This window comes from Rhinatrema bivittatum, chromosome 9 (genome assembly GCF_901001135.1).
Source record: "Rhinatrema bivittatum chromosome 9, aRhiBiv1.1, whole genome shotgun sequence".
NCBI lineage: Eukaryota > Metazoa > Chordata > Amphibia > Gymnophiona > Rhinatrematidae > Rhinatrema > Rhinatrema bivittatum.
This window is the reverse complement of record NC_042623.1, coordinates 1,560,916-1,576,607: the sequence shown is the minus strand read 5'-3', so window position 1 is coordinate 1,576,607 and position 15,692 is coordinate 1,560,916. Positions and strand designations below refer to the sequence as shown.

Below are 15,692 nucleotides of genomic sequence, written 5' to 3'. Positions count from 1 at the left end.
ATTATTATAGGCAAGAGTACAGAAGTATGTTTTAAGTAGTTTTTAAAATTCTTTGGTATTTGATATGGGAGTGAGTTCCACAAGATAGTGCTGCTACAGAAAATTCACGCTTATGAGTCAGATCCAGTCTTGCCATCTTTACTTTAGGTACTTAATGGTACATTTGTCCATTGATCTTAATTGTCATGAGGACAGATAGGGCCTCATTTTCTAAAGTATCACAGGCTTGCGATACTTTAGAAGATGAGGGGCGGGGGCTGAAATGGGGGGCGGGCCTGCGCTAGCCGCAGCGATCGCACCGTCGCGGTGCAATCGCTGCTGGTTTTGCACCCAATAGCGCCACCATAGGAAGTGTAGCTATTGGGAGCAAAATAGGCAGCGAAAAGGCCCTTACCTTTTCACTGTGCGCGCCATCGTCGCGGAGTCGGCCCGGTGATGCCCGACCCCTCCTCTTCCGGGGCCGACTCCACCCCCATTTTGGTATCGCACGCGAAAAGGGACATTTCGCGTGCGATACGTTTGGAAAATGAGGCCCATAGAGTCTTATCATTGAACATAACCAAACAGATGATGGATTGTATATTAAGTTGTGTGTGATGACAAACGCTTTTATTTATTTATTTTATTATGTTTAATATATATAATATATATACTATATATATTATAATGTATATGATAGGCTAAGAGAAGCCAATGCAGTTTGTAAAACAAGTGTAATGTGTTCTTTACCAGGAATATTATATAGTATGTGGGTGGATGAATTTTGAATGAGTTGAAGAGGGCAGATAGTTGAACCAGGGAGACCTAGATACAAGGAATTACAGTAGTCTAGAGTTGGTAATATTAGTGCTTGTACAGCTGCATGGAAATCAGAGGAAAATAAGAATGGTTCTAGTTTTTTAAGTACTTGCAGTTTAAAGAAAGATTTTTTAATGATTACAAAAATATTGCTAGTCATTGAGAGCTTTGAGTCAATTAGAACACCCAAATTCCTGGCACAGTTTGTTACTGGAATTGTAAGATTTTCATATGCGAAATTTACTGGGGTCGGCATGTGGAAGAAGGGACAGTGGATAGAAAAATCAATTCTGTTTTTGCTGTATTCAATTTAAAGTGATTGTGTGATAGCTAGGTATTTATTGTTTTTAGGTATAATTGAATTAGGGATGAGGTTTTGGGCCATGAAACTGAGTAGGGAATGATAAACTGAATGTCGTCAGTGTAAATTTGAAGTTTAAATTGAGGCCAGCGAGGAGGTGACAAAATGGAAGCAAGTATATAATAAAGAAAATAGTGGACAGTGATGATCCTTGAGGGCTACCTGAATTAGTATAGCACCAATTGGAATTTAGATCACCAAGGGTGACTCTTTGAGGTCAGTTAGAAAGAAATGATCATTGATTTGTACCACTGAAGGACACGTCCAGTAATACCTATGTGTTGAAGGTTTGAAGGAGAATTTCATGATTTAAAGTACCGATGCTGCAGCGATGTCAAGAAGTACTATAATGTAATCAGTGTTAGAATCAAAACCTCTGAAAATTAGGTCAAATGATGATATGGGAAGAGATTACCATTAACTAATTTGTGTGAACGCGCTATGTAATCTGAAAGTTGATTGAGTACAACAGATTCAATCATTTTGGCTAGAGATGGAGGGTAGCAATGGGACAATACTTGGTGATGTCAATTGGATCTGTGTTTACTTTTAAGAATTGGAAGAATTGATGTTTGTTTTAAGGTAGATGCAAATGACCCTGAGGAGAGAGATGAATTAACTACGTCAGTTATAGAAGGAGAAACGTGTTCTGTAATATCTTTGAGCAACTGACCAGGGCAATGATTAAAAGGGTTATTTGAGACTTTGGATTTAGTTAAAATGCAAATTATTGTATTGGAATCAATAGGGTTGTGAGCAAGACTGCATAACTCATTGATGTAGTGGGATAGCAGTGACAGTATAAAAAGTACATAAAGATGTGAGGAAGACTGCATGACTCCCTTGTGTAGTGGTATAGCAGTGACAGTATATACAGTATATAAAGCAAGACTACATAACTCACTCGTCTGGTGGGAAAGGTGACAGTATATAAAGATGTGACAAAGACTGCATGCTCCCTTGTATAGTGGGATAGCAGTGACAGTATATACAGTATTTAAAGATGTGAGCAAGTCTACATAACTCACACATGTAGTGGGATACCAGGAATAGTATATACTGTATAGATAGATGTGACAAAGACTGCATGCTCCCTTGTATAGTGGGATAGCAGTGACAGTATATACAGTATATAAAGCAAGACTACATAACTCACTCGTCTGGTGGGAAAGGTGACAGTATATAAAGATGTGACAAAGACTGCATGCTCCCTTGTATAGTGGGATAGCAGTGACAGTATATACAGTATTTAAAGATGTGAGCAAGTCTACATAACTCACACATGTAGTGGGATACCAGGAACAGTATATACTGTATAGACAAAGACTGCATGCTCCCTTGTTGTGTAACGGAAAGTTCAAACAAAATTACAATGTTCAGGAAAGATATGAGTGTTTTTGCTCTTTGGTCAAGTATCTTTCATTGAAATTATTGATGTAGTAAAATCAGAATGCTGTTCTTCCCTGAGATCTCAATGAAGAAAGCGTAATGGCTGAAGGGGAGACAGTCCCACTTTAGTAAAAGTGCATGGAGCATTCTTCACCTGCTGTCTTTGCACCAGTTTTCAGTGGGAAAGTATGCAAGACCATAGTACACAGAAGAATGGCTTGCTCTGCTTTTATTCGGGGGAGAATTTTGCTGAAATGTGCACGTGTAGATTTGAAAAATCTAGGCGCGTACTTCCCCCTCCCCCGAGGCTAAAGGAAATTGCTTGGTGGTGAAAGAGCATGGAGACTTTTTCAGAAAACCGATTTCCACAGATAAAACGCTTCATACCTATGTTACTACTTTGAAAATTGCCCATTTTGTTGCACTTCACAGCCTTCATAAGGTAATAATCTTTCAGTTATGCTTTTGTTTAGAACTTCTCAAAGAGTATGAATGACAGAAACAGGGCATTTATTATAGCTGAATATATTAATTAAAAAATTAAATTGACAAAAAATTCTATTTAAAAAAAAATAATTTAAGACTCCGATTTAATGAATGGGTTAAAGCCCTGATCACAATATGTGGGCAGCTATTATAATTATTTTTTTTTTCAAAATTTAACATTCAGCAAAGCTCGGGCTGTGATTGCTGACAGCTGACTTATGTCACTGCTGGTAAATTTTCTTCCACAATTTTTAATAATAACTTTTTAAATACATGTTTTTGGTAGAGGAGAAAAATATCATTCAATTTGATTGAGATGAATAGGTAGAAACATAAAATATGATAGTAGATAAAGTTCTATAAGCCAGGTCATGCCTTGTGCAAAACCATAGACCTTCCCTTCTCTGCACACTATTGATTCTTCTGTTACCACTGGAATTCCAGCATTAATGATTCTTTGCATAATATTGCTCTTTTTAAGGTTGTAATAATTAAGAAAATAAATTTGGAAATAGGGTGAGTGCAGAGATCTCTGAAGTCAGGCATGCCCTACGTAAGCAGTATGAATGTGGCACTATACATGCTACTTCCGTTCTGATTTAGAAGGCTAAGCTGGCTGCTTACAAAAAGTTAGTTGATTAATTTAAAAATCGTCTTTTACTCACCACTTACAATCTACCTGAAGTTCTGTTTCATATTGTGCAAAATTTAACAAAAACCCCTGATACTTCTAGCTCAGATCAAAAGAGTTCCTGTGGGAATTTCAATTGTGACAACTCTTTATTAACAAAATCGCTAACATCTCGGCTTCATTTACCTCATAGAACTTCCGACAATGCTCCATCCATGTGGTCTTCTTTTGACATGTTCTCTTTATTGAACCCAGAATTTTGCCCACTGAATCCTTGCAGTCTCTGAGTAATAAAGGCCTTGAAAGACACCTTTGTTCCTTTTCTAACAATGATGATAATCATGTCTTTATTGGAAAGCCGTTTACATGGTATGCTTCAGCGGCTTCTACTGATAAACCTGGCCTACATCCTATGGTCCTCCCTAACTACTGGCCTACTCGTCCTTATTGAGATCAGTGGAATTCACATTTTTAAATAAATACATTTATTTCAAAGGTCATCAAAGCTATTATTTTGTGGCAATTAACTGCTCTTGTAGAGACCCATGCAATTCTTCATTCCTTCCAATTTTGATTCAGAAAATCTCTTACTACAGAGATCCTCCTGCTCTCAAGCTTGGACATAATAATGAGGGGGTCTTGATATTGGTTGGCAAAATATGCTAATTTTACTTGCCCTCACAGGAGTTTTCAGCAATCTGCACCATGAGATTCTCCTTTTCTGGTTGACAGACGGTGGGATCTCACATACAGTATTAAAAAGGTTTGATTTTTACATCTCTGGAAGGATCTCAGCAAGTATCATCCTATAATGGGAGTTTCTCAGTGGCACCAGATTTGCTCTGGGTCCCACAGGGCTCAGCCATGTCAGCTTTGCTTTTTAATATCTATATGATGCCCAGGTAGTGGCTGGCCTCTATGCAGGCTACAGATTGTATGCCGATGATATTCAGTTTTTCCTTCCCATATATTCAACCTGGGCAAAAACTATTGCCGATATCTCTGTTTGTGTTTCCGTCAGTCGTTGGCTTTATCACAGCTTATCTTAAATCTTAAGTCTTACAACATGATGGTATAATAAATACTTCGTGCACTGTAAGCACTGAAAATTAGGGATGTGAATCGGGTGCCCGATCGTTCCCGCTTTTGGGTTCGTCTGGCCATGGGAAAATCTCGTTTTCCTGCGGATCCCTATTTTTTTTTTTTTTGTGAAAAATAGTTTTTCGGGTTAGTGCGCGCTAACTCCCGTTACTGCGTGCTAATTCATGTTAGCGCGCGCTAACAAAAATAGCAAAAAGTAACAAAAATAAAAATAAACATTTTTTTTATTAGTGCACGCTAACATGAGTTAGCACGCGCTAACCCGAAAAACGATTTTTACGAAAGTTTGGGGGGAAAAGTGATCGTTTCTGTTTTTACCCGATATATTAACGAATTTAGAAATATCATATGATATTTCAATTCATTAGAAAAACGATTCACATCCCTACTGAAAATACCTTTTTACATGTAGTTGAATCCATAGGGGGTAATTTTCAAAAGGAGTTACACATGTAAATGTAACTACTATTGTAGCAATTTTCAAAAGCCATTTACTGGAGTAAAGTGCACTTATGCAAATAAATCCTATGGACGATTCAATGGCATATGTTATAGCAATTTTCAAAAGCCCACTTACTCAAGTAAAGTGCATTTACTCGAGTAAAACCCTGTTTTACTCGAGTAAATGCTTTTTAAAATCAGGCCCATAGAGTCTGGGCATTCTGACTGATTCTAAATTTATATTTCTCTCACAGGTTAAGGTGATTTTTAAACTCCGTATATTACATAGTTTTAGATCAAGCCTAGATTTGCTCAGAGGTTCAGGCCGTTATTTTGCCTCTGTTTGACTATTGTATCTCAGTCTACACTGAACTCCCAGCGCTGAGGGTACTACAATTGCAAAAGACTGCTACCTGGCTTATTTCTGGGCAAAGTATCAGTCCTTTCAATTTACATTGACTGCCTGTAACTTGGCGAGTTAAGTACAAGATAGCATTGTTAGTACACAAACATCTTGCTCTTGAATTTTTTCCCTCACCTAATGCAGCAGTACTCTGTACCTATAATGTCACCTATACACTGCATTCATCCCAGAGAGGCCTACTAGGTGCTCCTTCCATACTTAACCATGTCTGACCAAGACTAGAGAGAAGGCTTTCTCTCTTGCCGCACCAATATTTTGGAACTCACTACCTGTGGACCTTCACCTTCTGATTTGTACTAAAAGCTTCACGTCTTTGTTTAAGACCTTTCTTTTCCAGCAGGCCTTTTCATAAGGTGTCTGATTTGTCAGGATTGGTTTTCTATTTGTTTGCTGATTTTGGTTGCAATTGGTGTTTTATTTGATTATTTCTGTAAATTTGTAAGTCACCTAGAGCCTAGCACCAGGCCACTAAATATGTGTGCATATCCTAGGCTGTTACTATTTTTATCACCACCACCTCTGCTGAGAGATTCTTCCATACATCCACAACCCTCGCTGATGAAATATTTCCTGATGTTTCTCCTCAGACTAATTCCCATCCTGGAGCGCCACAGAAAGGTCTGTACTTCAGAATATTCACAATGAATAAGTGTCACAGGGACAACAGTCCTGTCTTGAGTAAGACCTACGTGAGCCCTTGTTTACTTAGAGAGAATTGGTTAGAGTAGAGGGAGGTTGCATTCAAATGCAGCTCCTCCCTTTGAGGGGTCTGGAATGGTCGTCTATTTTGGAGTTCTCCTGAGTGAGCTCAAGAGGCAGTCCTTTTAAGTTTTCAAAGAGTGTAGAGGTGTAGAGAAGTTTAGCTTTGGTTGTTTTGCAGGCCCAGACTGTGGGTCCTGAGCAGGGTTGGGAGGGTTTTCCTTCCACTCTACTCACTAGCTGGTGGGGATATCCCTTCGGGTTGTTTTTGAGTGTTTTGAGATTTTTTGTGGTGGGAGCCTTGTGAGACACCTGGACCTTTCTTGGGCACAGGGATTGAGAACCCGGTGTTTGGGATACTCAGGGATAGTGAAGACTTGCCCTCCGTACCCTCAATGAGGAAGGGGGTGACAGTGACTTGCTGCAGGGAACAACTCCAGAGATAGATTCAGTTGTTTGGAGGAAAGAGTTTTGATTTAGAAGATCCAGTAGGAAGGTTAAATTCTTGTTTCAAAGAGGGTCCTTTCCATTGAGGATCCAGAGAGAGTACTAAAAGACTGTGTAGGATCAAGGGGAACCTGAAGATCTTCTAACGATGAGTAATAGAAACAACATCACTGGGGACATCCATCCGGTGTTGACTACCCTGGGAAGAAAAAGAGAGGATTTACTCTCTGTGCCATAGACTTTGCTATTTCATCACCCTAGAAGGGGTTTTGACCATCCTAAAGACCCTGCCCATCTGGGAGCTCCACTTCACTTTAAACCAACAGAGTGGATGTTTTCCTGCCCTGATGTAAGTGAAGCCTGCACAGACAGAGGGAAGAGACTGTAAAGGAATTGAAGAGAGATTTTTGTGGTGCTCAGTTTGAGTTTTGTGCCATTCATCATCAGTATTAACAGTAAAGACTTTTATTTTGGATACTATCAAAGCAACTCCAGAATACTTATTTTGTCCTCACAGCACCCATTAAAGGAGCAGACATCCTCCCCAGGGGAAACATACAGGAATATAAAGAAACCACCTCTGTCACATCGGGACCTGAAAGGACTCCTTTCTTCCCCCAGTCCAGTGAATCCACCCCTTGGGAAGTAGAGGAGGTACAAGAGCTAGGCAGGGTTCCTGCCCCAAAGGGTATAAATAACTTTATGACCTCAGCCATGCTAGACCTGCACATTGGGGTGAGGCTACATATGTATGAGGTATATCTGTCTACACTGCCTCCATTATATGCAAATATATCTCATGAAAATATATTGTCCTGAAAACCAGACTTGTTTGAGGCGCTCCAGGACCAGAATTGCCTATCCCCTGGTCTAACCCCTTCTGGAGCATTCTTTCCTCTGAAAATGCTTTGTGTCTTGTACATTATTTATAACTTTGAGGTGTCTCTACCATAACCCCTCATCTCTTGCCTTCTCTAATTGAAATATTTATCACAGTCATAGCTAAAATAATAATAATTTGAATTTGAATTTAGATCTGGAAACAAAGTTGACTTATTCTGAGCTGAATACACAGCTTGCATGCTCTTATGCTGTAATGATTATCATTTTAAAACTAGCTTTTTGCCTTCGAGCTATCGAGGTAAAGACTTGAGGGAAAATTACTGCCGCAATCCACGTGGAGAAGAAGGAGGTCCTTGGTGCTTCACTACCAGTCCTGAAGTCCGTCATGAGGTCTGCGATATTCCTTCCTGCGCTGAAGGTATTTCCCAGAATGAATCTTACTAATGAGGCACAGCCATCTTAATGCAGCTAGGGACAGAGTGATTACAGTTACGGTGGGATGGGGCTTGGTAAAAGTTTAAGTTTTGGAAATTAAAAAATTCCTGTGTTAACAGGGTGAACAAATCCTGAAAAGCTATAGCAATATACCAAAGTGTCAAACAAAAACTGAGAATCTTTGTACACTTTGATACATATTATAGGACCATAAATAACATCTAAAGAAAAGATCTTTTTGATCTCTTAAACTCGTTTGTAAGAACTCTGCACCTTATGATACAATGGTCATATAGTTGATGACAGTAAGCAAAAGCCATTTTACCAATCCAATCTAAAGAGTTGCCCCTAGCTTTACTGAAGTAATTTGGTCATTGCCCTTCCTTTCCCACTTCCCTCCAAAATAAGGAGGTCTCCCAGCTGACAGCTAAACAAGCTTGGGAACTTGCAGGAAGACACTCCTTCTCCTTTGGGCCATTAGCGAGAAAGTGTAGCTACGTCATCTTGCCACATATGCTAGTTGACCTGCCAACTTCCTCCAGTTAGTCCCACCCCTGGTCTACACTGCTTGATCATGCTGTCACACCTTGGATGTTTGACAAAGCCATGCCACCAAATCCAACTTTTTGTAAAGATACCAATGTTAAATAATGCAATGGGTCTGCAGAAAAGAGTTCTAAGTAGAAGCTAAAAATATTCAAATGGAGAACGTCTTCTGGGAGAGGCTTATATTTATGCTGGGAAAGGAGTCCGGGATGTATTATAATGTTTCAAGAACAGGAAAAATCTAACTCATCAGCACCTTTTCTTTCAGGTACCTTAATCAAGGGTATTTAAGAACTCTCAGGCCAATACAGGAAAAATCTCGTAATTCAGAAAAAAAAAAATTCAAATTAGGGCTCGCGGTAAAGAGAGGCGCTAGGGACACTAGCACGTCCTTAAAGCCTCTTTTTGACGGGAGCAGTGGCTGTCAGCGAGTTTGACAGCCGATGCTCAATTTTGCTGGCATCGGTTCTCAAACCCACTGACAGCCACAGGTTCGGAAACCGGACGCCGGCAAAATTGAGCGTCCGGTTTTCAACCCGCGAGCCAATTTTAAATTCTTTTTTTTTTTAAATTTTTTTAACTTTTGGGACCTCCGACTTAATATCGCTATGATATTAAGTTGGAGGGTGCACAGAAAAGCAGTTTTTACTACTTTTCTGGGCACTTTCCTGGTGCCGTCAGAAATTAACGCCTACCTTTGGGTAGGGGTTAATAAGGGGTAAAGCTAGCGCATCAAAAACGTGCATCCAAACGTGTGATAACAGTGCGCTCCGCCAGAGCACACTGTACTGTATCTGCCTGATACAGTGAGCAAAGGGAGAGAGGGAAGTGGAGGAGAAGCAAGCAGAGAGGAGCACTCAATGCTCAGAAATCATTGAGTTGTTTGTTGTGTTGTCCTTGGATGTGGAGAAGGGTAAAAAAATGACATACCAGGCAGATATCTTCACTTGTTTCTCTTTTATAAGAGAAATCCTATGACAACTATAAATCCTGGAGGAAAGAACACAGAATGGGGTTTCTAAGACATGAAAGAGGTCGGAGACTTGAGTAAAGGATCAAGAAACCATTTTCACTATTGTGTAAAGCCAATAAAGTGTGTTACAAGTTATTCATGCTTGAGAAATTGGTGTGGCACTTCTCATCCCCCCTGCTGCCCAGTCACATACTTGTTTTTTTAATTTTTATATATATTTCTCCTTTCGGCCTCTTCAAAGTGGATAATATTCAGGTTATTTGTGTCATGTTTGGAACTAATCTGTCTCTCTCTCTGTGTTTTGTAAACTGTTTTGGGTGCTCACAGAACAATGGCATATGAAACTCACAAAATAAATATCACAAATGTCTGTCCATCACACTTTTTATGTTACTTCTATTGGAGTTAAGCATGAAATTCAGCACATATAAAGAAGACCATTATCTGTGGTTTGTAAAAATCCAAAATCTCAGAAAATTGGCAGAGCCTTGGGTCAAGGTTCAGAGGCAGATTGCCCTAAAGGGGGATCGGGCTTCCCCTGGTGGGTCAGTTTCCATCATGTGTTTTGTTTTTTTTTACTTCCCGGCCAAAGAGAAGAAGAGGGTGCTGCAGCTCAAAGAGAAACCCGTAGGGCTGGGACAGAGTTCATCCTGCCATGACCAGAAGTCAGCCATGCAGGGCTGAGGCAGAGGCCATCCTGCTGTGGCCGAGAGAGGGTTCAAGGCCGCAACACCTTACCCTCCCAACTTTGCAGGAGTCGTGTAGTAGCAGTGACCTTTTCACCTCCCTTAATGCAGTGAGGAGCAGCTCTGCTATCCAACAGAATCAAAGACAAGGCCCAGAAGAAAGGGTGAGGCCTGAAAGCTGTAGGTGTGGATGCTGTGTGTGTGTGTGTGTGTGTGTGAGAGAGAGCCTGCATGTATGTATGAGACAGCCTACATATGTATGTGAGAGCCTACATGTGAAAAATACACGTGCACTACCTCTGTTCACATTACAGATTACACATATACTACAGAGGAACTCAGCAATATATAATGCTCAAAAAGATTTTTATTGTATACATACAATTGCCCAATCTATTTATATTTAACACACTTTTTCCTCAAATCCTGCTATGTGTGCTTATAATCTCCCTAACATTAAAACCATATAATTCATGCCTTACCCTCCATTCATCAACTGTCCATTCATACATATCACACACACCACCAAACCTTATCATTCATACCACCTAAAATTACTAACACTATCATATGCTTGCATAATTACACATAAATCTTCACATTGTAACAAATAGTCAATGTACATCTGTGCGCATTTTTTAATTATTACAATGGATACAAATTTAAATGCTCCAACGAAGATCTCATTTTGCCCCCGCCACACGGGCTTCTTCAGGGAATAATAATTCACAATAGCGCCACTATATTCTCATGTGGACCTGACTCGTATATTGCTATCTTCAAATTGAGTGCGGGTTAAATCTTCACCATAGCAACTTGATATGCAAGTAATCTCCACACATAGCACTGGGTTCCCTGCAATTGTGTGTCATCCTTTTCACCAAAATTCGATCATCATCTTCAAATGATAAAGTTTCATGCTCAAATGTTGTCCATAACGAAGATCTCATTTCGCCCGTCCACATGGTCTTCTTCAGGGAATAATAATTCACAATAGCGCCACTATATTCTCATGTTGTCCTGACTCGTATATTGCTATCCTCAAATTGAGTGCGGTTAAATCTTCACCACAGCAACTTGATATGCAAGTAATCTCCACACATAGCATTGGGTTCTATGAATAACATAAAAATACCGATTACCAAATTTATAATCCCTCCAACTATATTAGAACAACAGCACCATGAATCTTAATAGTACCAGCCATCTCAACAAAATGACATATACGTCAATTATAAACTCCATGATTCTATACCCTGCAATTGTGTGTCATCCTTTTCACCAAAATTCGATCATCATCTTCAAACGATAAATGCTCAAATGTTGTCCATTGGGGGTCTTACACTCTTACATACCTGTATCAAACAAACAATCCCCCATTACAGCTATACTGACAAACCAAACACATACCTACGTTATATACCATAACCGGCATCAGTACAATTTTCTATATATACATTCCATGTTGTAACTCACCAATTCTCCTGCCCTGTACAACTGGAACAAGCGTCTTGAACTGTTCGCATTCACCAAACAACTTCCATTTCATCGATCTTATGAAAGTCTTCTGCTAGAGGTGCAGGGGATTTCTACCAACCCCAGTGTAAACCCTCGATTTAAATCCCCGTAAGCCAATCGCGTTAACCCTTTCCCTTAATTCACAACCGTGTCATACATCCGGGACTCTTCAATAATGGGTATCCCAAACCAAAACGTCATCCATCCGGGGGCTTACTCCAGGGCAGGCATTCCGCCCCCAAGCGTAATACATCCAACATTCACTAAAAACGGATCTCCCCAACCAGAGTGTCATACATCCGGAGTTTCCTACTAACGAATGAACCAAATCAACACATTGTATCTCTGAGACTACCCAATGCAAACAACTCGAGCAATTAATAATTACAGTTATCACCACTTATTCTGCTATATTAGACAACTATATACGACCAATCTTCAACCATAGAATGCTTCCCATTCTATCATTTCATTAAGTCCATGTGGATAGACTGTGTCCCACTGATAAATATATTTTTGCTCAATTCTTCTCAATATGTTTGTTGTATTCCTTGTTGGCCGTACCTGACATTGCTGAATAAAAAAAATTTGAGCTGTTCTATATTATGCTCAGCATCACTCCAATGAGCTAACCAATGGAGCCCCTGCTTTACCCGTTCTTAATCTGCTTTTGTGTTCTATGATTCAAAGTCTAATCTGCCGTGTTATATAACCAATATGTAACAGTCCACAAGGGCAAATGATACCGTAGAGGAACTGCAAGTAAATCTACCCCTTAAAACAAAGGAGTGCTTAAGCTGAGGTACTTTAAAAGTTTTAATCTCCAACACATTATCACACACTGAACACTTACCACATTTAACCTGGCCCCAACATTCCTGTACCTCTACTGTATTTGATCTAGATAACATAGATCTTAAATTTATGCCTCTCCGAATGGCAAAAGATCGGGGGCTCTTCAAAACCAGGCAGGGTCTGTACTATTGCCAATGCTTTAATATACATTGTTTAATCTGTGGGATTTATGGAAAAAGTAATGTACAAATGGGTCTCGTGACACTGCTACGAGGACTGGGTTGAAGTAAATTATTTCTATCTGCATACAGTGCCCACTATATGCACGTTTAATACATTTAAATGGATAACCTCTATCTCTAAACTTTAGCATAAGCTCATTGGCACATTTCTTATATTCTTTAACTGTAGAACAAACACGTCTGTATCTCAAGAATTGGCTGATTGGTATGCTTTCTTTTAATCTCTTCGGATGAAAGCTGTGAAAATGGAGCGTAGTGTTCCTATCAGTAGGCTTCGTATATACCGACGTCAATCAACCTCCCATCATGAATACACACCATAGTATCCAAAAACGGCAATTGCTTTACACTAGATTGTATAGTAAATTGCAAATTTGAATCACACGAATTCAGATACTGTTCCAAATCAACCAATTCCTGCCTACTGCCCTCCCAAACAAAAAAGAGGTCATCAATATATCTCTTATAGAAATGAATTTGTGTGAAATATTGAGATGTATATAAATATTTTTCCTCGTATGTGCTTACATAAAGGCAGGCGACAGAGGGAGCTAAAAGCGATCCCATAGGGATCCCTTTGATTTGATTAAATAAATTGTCTTGAAATTGGAAATAAAACTTAGTGATTACAATTTCCGCTAACTGGTTAATCATAAATTTTTTGGCCGATCGTATGCCTAGTTTAGTCAGAGATGTCTTGATAATCAACAAAGCTTCCTGTTGAGGTATATTTGTTTACAGAGACGTGATATCTGCTGTAACCACCCTGCTATGATGACCAATATCTTCTAATTGTTCTATCATACTAATGAATTCCGTGGTGTCTCTTACATACGATCTCATTTCTCTAACTAGAGGTTGTAATATCTGATCAATATATTTGGCTACATTTTCAAACACCGAACCTCTACCAGAGACAATGGGCCGTCCAGGTGGTTTTACCATAGATTTGTGAATTTTTGGGGCAAAGGATATATATGGAGTAACAAACGTATCAATCCGTAAAAATCTCGCCTCTTTATTGGTGATGTAACCCAAACATTTAGCATTAGCCACAGTATCATTGATACATACCATGATGTCATTACCCGGATCTCTATCTATCCATTCATAAAACTCACCATTATTTAACTGATTCCAAGCTTCAGTCTCATAATCTCGGGTATCCATGATCACCAGGGCACCACATGTGTGCATGTGTGCATGAGAGAGCGAGCAAGCAAACCTTCATGTATGTCAGAGCCTGCATGTATATCAGAGCAACAGAGCTTGCATTGATATGTTAGATCCTACATGTGTATAAGAGAGCGAGAGAGCCTGTGTATGTCTGAGAGACTGATGTATGAGAGAGCCAGAGAGCCTGCATGTATCTGTGAGAGTCTGTGTGTATGTGACAGTATATATGTGAGTAAGAGAGAGTCTGTGTGTATGGTAGTATGTGTGTGTGATGGGGGGGAGAGAGGAGGATAAAGATTGTGAGGCCCCCCTTCCCCCAATCCACAACAATCTGTGGGTGACTGGAAATCAAAAGATCTCAGGTATAGGAAGCTGGAGCTTTTTAATCCTTTTACTTTAAATTTTGTGGTGTTATTTCATGTGTCTGCTGATTGAAATATTTGGTGTTTCGGAAATAGTAGAAAAATGTGCATTATTTTAATTACTGCATGTTTGTTGTCTATTGCCTGCTTGACATAGTAATTCTTTTTATTAGTATAGTTTGAATATTATGAATGATGTTTTATATTTCTTGACTTTATTGCTTAATGTTTTATGAGGAATGATGGTGTTTCTGTTTTTCTATTGTTGCACTGCATAATACAGTTAGGCTTGCTATGATTTCCAGAGCATGTGTGTGAGCTATAGTGAATGAGCCAGTGAACATTAGGGATGTGCAGACAAAAAGTTTATGTTCATAAGTCCATAAGTCGAAAAGGGGGTCAATTTCGGTCAATATGGACATATGGAGAATTCCATAAGTTGAGTCTATGTCCATACGTGCACCGGTTCCCTAAATAAAAATTTAAACCCCTCACCCTCCTTAATCCCCCCCCAAGACTTACCAAAATTCCCTAGTGGGTCCAGCGGGAGTCAGGAAGCCATTCCTCTATTCCTTTTGCGAGGAGCACGTGACGTCCGCGTCACGTCGGAGTGACGCGGCCGTCACGTGGTCTACCGCGGTTCCGCTCCCGGACCCCTCGTTGGACACAAACGGAACTTTTTGCCAGCTTGGGGGGGGGCCTCCTGACCCCCCCAATCTGGCCAAAAGTTCCGTTTGTGTCCAACACCGGGTCCGGGAGCGGAACCGCGGTGGACCACGTGACGGCCGCGTCACTCCGACGTGACGCGGCCGTCACGTGGTCCACCGCGGTTCCGCGGACATATTACTCAACACTTATATCAGTACATATCAACATAGCTGAATAAGTTGGAAATCCGATCGTTTTCGCCTCATCACTTTTTTTAAGTTAAAAAAAAAAAGTAGCGTTTTACATATAAGTTCAAAACGAATGCACACACCCCTAGTGAACATGTGTGTGAGTGAAAGAGAATGAGTGAGGTCAAATGAGCATGTGGTGTGAGCACAGTGAGTCAGTGAACATGTGTGTTAGCCAGAGTTTGTAAGTCAGTCAGCAAGTGTGTGAGATAATATAAGGAAGTTTGTGTACGAATGAACATGTATGTTAGAGAGTGTGTATATATGAGAGAGAGGAAGAAAGTTTGTGTGCACCTCATATACATGACTAATACATTACAACCTCAGGGTGGACTGGAGTCTAAACTAATTCCCAGGTATGGAGAGCAGGAGATTTATTTTAGGCTTAGCTTTAATTATTGAGTGTTATTTGATATTCCCGCTGTTTTAAAATATTTTATTTA

At 39.9% G+C, this 15,692-nt stretch overlaps 1 protein-coding gene across 1 annotated transcript in view; it reads left to right on the top strand.

The window, feature by feature from the left end:
* Positions 1-15,692, top strand: part of LOC115098991 (hepatocyte growth factor-like) — a 141,545-nt gene that overhangs the window by 1,458 nt on the left and 124,395 nt on the right. Inside the window, exons 2-3 of the mRNA XM_029616202.1 lie at positions 3,516-3,550; positions 7,896-8,038. Of these exons, the coding sequence (XP_029472062.1) occupies positions 3,516-3,550; positions 7,896-8,038 (178 nt within the window). The remainder of the gene's footprint in view (positions 1-3,515; positions 3,551-7,895; positions 8,039-15,692) is intronic.